At 63.7% G+C, this 5815-nt stretch overlaps 1 protein-coding gene across 1 annotated transcript in view; it reads right to left on the bottom strand.

Moving 5' to 3' along the window:
- Positions 1–695: 695 nt before the first annotated feature.
- The window catches only part of FDXR (ferredoxin reductase), a gene marked incomplete at its 5' end in the record, with an annotated part of 7549 nt that continues 2429 nt past the window's right edge, over positions 696–5815 (bottom strand). The window contains 10 exons of the mRNA XM_014531853.1: positions 696–1153; positions 1277–1447; positions 2192–2363; positions 2446–2645; positions 2777–2861; positions 3099–3206; positions 3931–4032; positions 4329–4442; positions 4603–4725; positions 4934–5029. Of these exons, the coding sequence (XP_014387339.1) occupies positions 1023–1153; positions 1277–1447; positions 2192–2363; positions 2446–2645; positions 2777–2861; positions 3099–3206; positions 3931–4032; positions 4329–4442; positions 4603–4725; positions 4934–5029 (1302 nt within the window). The remainder of the gene's footprint in view (positions 1154–1276; positions 1448–2191; positions 2364–2445; positions 2646–2776; positions 2862–3098; positions 3207–3930; positions 4033–4328; positions 4443–4602; positions 4726–4933; positions 5030–5815) is intronic.

Raw genomic sequence — 5815 nt, 5'->3', positions numbered from 1 at the left:
GGACCCGCGCTCCTCCACCCCCTCCTGGCTGCCCGCGCGCCATCGCCTGGATCCCTTCGCCCCTCTTCAGGACCGTGTCTCCAGACCGAGGCTGGAAACCAAGGCGGCCTCGGAGAAAACACCGGCCCGGAGCCCTGGGTTCGAGCCCGCAGCTCACGAGCTGTGTGACCTTGGGCCAGCTAATTTCGAGGATCCCTCAGTCTGCAAAGCGAGGCCAGCATCCTGGGGACTGGCATGTAGACGGTGAACGTGCTTTGTGAATTGCGAAGCGCTACGGAGATGTCAGTGCTGTCGGCCTGGGGGCCTGGCTGGAAACGGATGGGGCAGGGGAGGCACTGGGAACGGAGTAGGGGACCCACCCGCACTGGACGGGTGGGCAAGCTGCTGCCCAGTCCCCTCACTCCCACTTTTTCTCTTTTCTTGTTTTGGTTGTACCCGTAGCCGACCAGTGAGACCAGCAGAGCAGGCCGGCCCGGGTGCCAGGGTGCCTGGAGTGTGGGCAGAAGGCAGGCAGGCCACAGCGGCAGGGCCAAGGAGAGAGAAGGGAGGGTTCCAGCCAGGCCTGGCTACCAAACCCACCTCCAGCCCCCGGAGGCCCCAGAGCAGGGAGCTGGCTCTGCAGCGCCACCTGGGGGCTGGAGGGGAGCTGCGGCTGGAAGGTGACCCCCGGCCCCAGAAGAAATCACAGGCACATCAACCATTGGCTGTCCGTTGCGGCTGTTTTATTTTCAGCATATTCTGGACCTGGTGACCCTCCGGGGGGGGGGGGGGGGGGGGGGGGGGGGGGTCAGCCTGCACCTGCACCAGCCCTAACTGAGGTCATCTTCTCGCTGAGAGTGAAACCCACGCTGGCAAGGGTGACCTTCTGGCAGGAGGGAGCTCATTGGTCCCTGAAAAAGAGGCAGCCAAGGCCCTGGGCCAGGGCGGGCAGGGGGCGCAGCTGTGTGCAGAGCCCTGCTCAGACCGGCCCGGCCCCTCTCCTCCGCACAGCACTCCCCTCCCTGCCGGGCTGGGATCCGGGCTCAGCGCCCCAGCAGCCGAAGCATCTCCTGAGGATCCAGCAGCTTTTCCCTGGGCTTCCCAGCGGCCTGGCCCCGGGACACCTCCTTGGCATCCAGCTTCTCCCAGTCTGAGAAGGAGATGGGCTGGACCCCTGAGGCAGAGGGAAGTGAGTCACCGCCCCGCCTCTTCCTCCATCCCAGCCCAGAGCACCCCCTCCCATGGAAAGGCCCAGGCCGCCCACCCCTCCTCCCAGGAGTTCACCAGGGGCCCAGACCTCGGCTGCTGAGCAGGGCCTTGATGGCCGCAGAGCCAGGCCTGGGGCCCGACGGCAGCAGCCCGGCCTTCAGGTCCTGCAGCAGGGTCTGGCCGGTGAAGAAGCTGTCGGTCATGGTGGTGGCGATGACGCCCGTGGGCCCCCGCTTCACCCAGCCGCTGCAGTAGAGGCCTGGGGGGGGGGGTAACGAAGGGGTAAAGGAAGGGCAGGGGGCTGGACAGTCGTGTGCCCATATGTCCAACATCCCAAGTCCTCCCAGCAGCCCCAGCAGGTGGGCCCACGGTGGCCACAGGCCCATCTCCCCGATTCTGCTGGACCTGTTTACCATACCCTCTCCTGTTTCCCTGGAGACCAGGAGCGCCCGAGGGCAGTGATGGCGAACCTATGACACGTGTGTCAGAAGTGACACGCGAAGTCTTTGTTTTACTATGGTTGCAAATATCAAAACATTTCTATATGTGACATGGCACCAGAGTTAAGTTAGGGTTTTTCAAGCTCAAAAGGTTCGCCATCACTGCCCTGGGGGTAGGAGCTGGGTCCTGCCCGCCTCCAGTTGCAGCAGGCCCTTCGTAAACTTCTACTGAAGGGACAGACAGGTGTGTGGATAATTAACCCGACTGCAAGCCCCTGGACAGGGGCTGCTTTTTAATCGCCAAACCCAGCACTGAGTGCAGGGCCTCGCCCGGCCAGGCCTCCCTCCGTACATGGAACAACTTAAGAGCATACATAGGGGGGCATCGAGCTAGACTGGGAACTTCCCCCAGGGCCAGGAGGAGGAGGGGCTCGGCTCAGAGCAGTTCCCCAGGGCGTGTCCCTGGATGAATGAATGAATGAATGAATGTGAACGGCCCAGGAGACAGCAGCCTCCCTGTCCCCCAGCACAGTGTGGCGCCTAGCCTTCTTGCACCCTCTCACCTGGCACATCCACAACCCGGCCCTCCGTATTGGGGATGACCCCAAGTTTGGGGTCAAAGGGCACACTGGGGTCAATGGGGCGGCTCTTATACCCAACGCTGCTCAGCACCAGCCCACAAGGGAGGTCCTCCGTGTCGCCAGTGGGCACTGCCCAGGCGGTCTCACCGACACCCTGTTGGGGAGAGTGTGGGCAACACCCGGCTGAGGTGAGGAGACTTGAGGCCAGGGGTGTCTTTGGGTAACAGGAAACTCACCTCCAGTCTGGTGACCGCCAGGCGGATGCCTGCCACCCGCTGCCTGTCTGGTGAGGGCAGCACCTGCTGGGGGCTTCGGAAAAAACGGAGACCCCAGGCTCGGGAGGCCACTGCCCGGCGGGCAGCCTCCTCCCCCTCCGGCTTCTCTGTGACTGTTCGAAGCAGCAGCTCCGTCAGCCGCTTCCTCGGGCGGGGCATCTCTGTCAGCAACACAGAGCATCTCAGGGCTGTCCCTGGGGTACAGCCCTCTCCCCAAATGCCCTCCCCAAGCCCTCGCTGACCTAGACCATCCCCTCCCTAGTGAGCTGGGGGGTCAGGCCAGGGCCCTCACCCTTCATTCTGTCCTGGAGGCCCAAGAAATCCGCAGGATCCAAAATGGGCCGGGTGCCTGGCAACTGAATCATCTCTCGAAGCTCCTTGGGGGTGCGGGTGGGGGTGGGAAGGGTGAGGAGGTCAGGCCCAGAGCACTATCCACTCCTGAGCACACCCCAGGGCCCAGGCCAGGTAGGGGACACCCTCCCCCCCACCCCTGCCCTGTCTGGCTCCCCTCTTCGACCCTGGGCAGCAGCATTCCAAAGGGCTCTGTCCTGCTCCCCCTCCCAAGGGAAGACCACCTTCTTGGGGCCCAGACCCCCTCTCTCTGGCCCCAGCACCTTAATGGTGAAAGCCACTTGCAGGGGTCCACGTCGGCCCACTATCCACACCGTCTTCACCCGGCTCTGCCTCAGTATCCCCAGGGAAGCCTCCGTGATGTCCGTTTTCTGGCACAAAAGGAGGACCTTAAAGTCATCCAACACTAAGCCTCTCCATTTAGTCATGTCCCTACCCAGAGCCTGCGAGAGGAGGCAGCTGGAAAGTGGAAAGTGTGCCTCTGCCCCCACCTGGTGGCCATATGGAGCACTGCCGCCAATTCTGCAAATGGCTCAACCTAGTAGCAAACCGGGTGCATGCTCTCACTCAACAAGTTTACCACGTGCAGGGAGGGCACCGTGCAAGGGGCAGGGGGAGGGAGGTGCTGATGGTGCACAGGAGGCATGGCGCCGGCCCTCACACAGCTTCTGAGCTCATGGAGGAAGAGACACTTATCAAATACTCACTGATGATAAATGTAAAATGAAAGTGGTCACAACATGCTTTGAAACAGTAGACAAGTCTATGAGAGGGAGGCATAAGGCTTCCTGAAGGGACAATTGAACTAAGAACGAAAAGATTAACCAGCAGGAGGTGAGCTGAGAGGGTTCCCAGCGGGGGGGGTGCGGGGGGCAGTGGTATGTGCACACCGAACCGAATGCTTTTTTTTTTAGGCCCATGTAGCCAGAGTGCGGAAAGTAAAGGGGAGCTGTATGAGTGGAAGCTCCTGGCTGCCTTCCAGGAGGCGCTGCCTGGCGCCAGGGGAAGGAGGGATGAGTCCTGAGCCGCAGCAGGGGCTTCCTCTCCCCAGTGTGGCCTCCCCCTGCCTCTCCTGCCCCTAACCTCCCCACTCACCTCCAGCTGCTCAGGTGGGGTCAGCAGGATCCGGGCCACGTCCAGAGCCACGTTCCCCTGCCCCAGAATCACGGCCGTGTCACAGCTCAGGTCCGGTGCCAGCTGGAGGGGAGAGGTCTGGATAGGGTGTCCCTAGCCTTGGCTCTAGCTGGGCTCCCCCACACTGGAGAAATCCTACCATCTGAGGCTCCACTCGGGCCCCCCACACCTGACCCCACCCCTCTCTTCCACAGTTTACTCCCACCTCACCAGCCTGACGTCTCTCCTCTCATCTCCCCGGGAGCCTTCCAGTCCTCGACCATGGCTCCTTCTTCCCCCAGCTCCGGCATCTAAGAGCTGCCCCCGCCCTGGCCGAGAGGTGGGAAGGAAGCGGCAGCAGGAGGGCTCCCCAAACTCACCTCCCGGTTCTCAGGGAGCCCGTTGTACCAGCCCACAAAGGCCCGGGCTGAGAACACGCCAGGCAGCTCCTCGCCGGGGATTTCCAGGGCCCGGTGGTCCTCTGCTCCGTAGCTCTGAGGAAAGACCCAGGGCCCTCAGCACCAGCCCCGGGGCCAGATAGCCCACCAGCCCCCTCGGCTTCCACCCTGACCCCCACCCAGAGCCTCACCCTATGCCTTCCATCCCTCAGCCTCCGCCTCCTGCTGCTGCCCTGCCCCCGCCACGTGCACTCACCAGCACCACGGCGTGGTAGGCCTCCCGCAGCTCCGGCACGGTCACGTCCCGGCCCACAACCACGTTGCCGAGGAAGGCACAGCGCTCAGAGAGGGCCGTCTGGGTGAAGGTGTGGACGACATTCTGCCGGGCCCGGAGTGGGAGGGTGAGAGGATGCGGCAGCTCCAGGGACCATGCTTGTGCCACCCTCGCTCGCCCCACAATGTCCCCAGGATGGAGTCTCAGGGGCATCGACAGGGTCTGGGGTCATCCATGCGGCCAGGGGGCTTCCCTTCCCTCCTCGCCTTGACCAACGTCTCCAAACCTGCCCTCCGCGCCCAGAGAGACCCACCTTCACCTCGGGGTGGTCGGGCGCCACGCCAAAGCGCACCAGGCCGAAGGGCACGAGCTGCTTTTCATAGATGTCCACGTGGGCCTGGGCGTGGTGCTGCGGGAGGGCAGCAGGTGGTGAGTGCAGGGAGGGCTGGGCCCCTCGGGTCCCCCCTTCCCAGGCAGAGCAGTGGGCAGAGGACGCAAGGAGGCCCTGACTCCCCATCTGCCTAGAGAGCCAGACAAGAGGGATGGGGCCGCTGAGGTCAGCCCTTGAGGCCCACCAGCCAAGGGCGGACGGAGAACTCGGCTACAGGAAGGTGGCGAGCGTTCCCTCCGCTGCAGGGGACAGGGGAGCTGCCTCGGCTCCGTGGTCAGATGTTCCACGGGCCCCGCCTTAGAGCCTCGGCGCCCCAAGACATGCCCGGTCAGGCTGGAGGCCTGAGAACCACCCTTTGCAAGTCAGGCCTGCCTTCACTCTGGTCTCCAAGCCCATCCTGTCAGACAGGGGACCGAGCTGGGGCCGTGGGGGCTGAGGGAGACAAAAGTGGCCCCCCTCTCGGGCTTGGAAAAAACACCTCGCTCACACGCTGGTTCCGGGGCTCCTAGAGGGGCCGGGGGAGGGCATAGTGTGGGGGTCAGCCACCCACCAGCCCCGTGAACTGGGACAGATGCACCCCCATCAGGGTGGTTGGGAAGCATCCCGGAGGTCAGGGCAGTGAGGGGCTCTGGGCCTTAAGCAGGTTCGAAGTCAAGCCGTCTCCCAGGACACACTGCCCTGCCTTGCACCCCATCCTGGCTCCTGCTGTAACCCTCCCGACTCAACGGGACTCAGGCCAAAGGAGCTCCTGCCGCCAGCACCCTCATCCAGACAAAGGCTCGTGCTCACCCCCTCACGTTTGGC

This window comes from Myotis brandtii, unplaced genomic scaffold (genome assembly GCF_000412655.1).
Source record: "Myotis brandtii unplaced genomic scaffold, ASM41265v1 scaffold825, whole genome shotgun sequence".
Classification (NCBI taxonomy): Eukaryota; Metazoa; Chordata; class Mammalia; order Chiroptera; family Vespertilionidae; genus Myotis; species Myotis brandtii.
The sequence above is the reverse complement of the archived record's forward strand: the minus strand, read 5'-3'. Positions and strand labels throughout refer to the sequence as shown.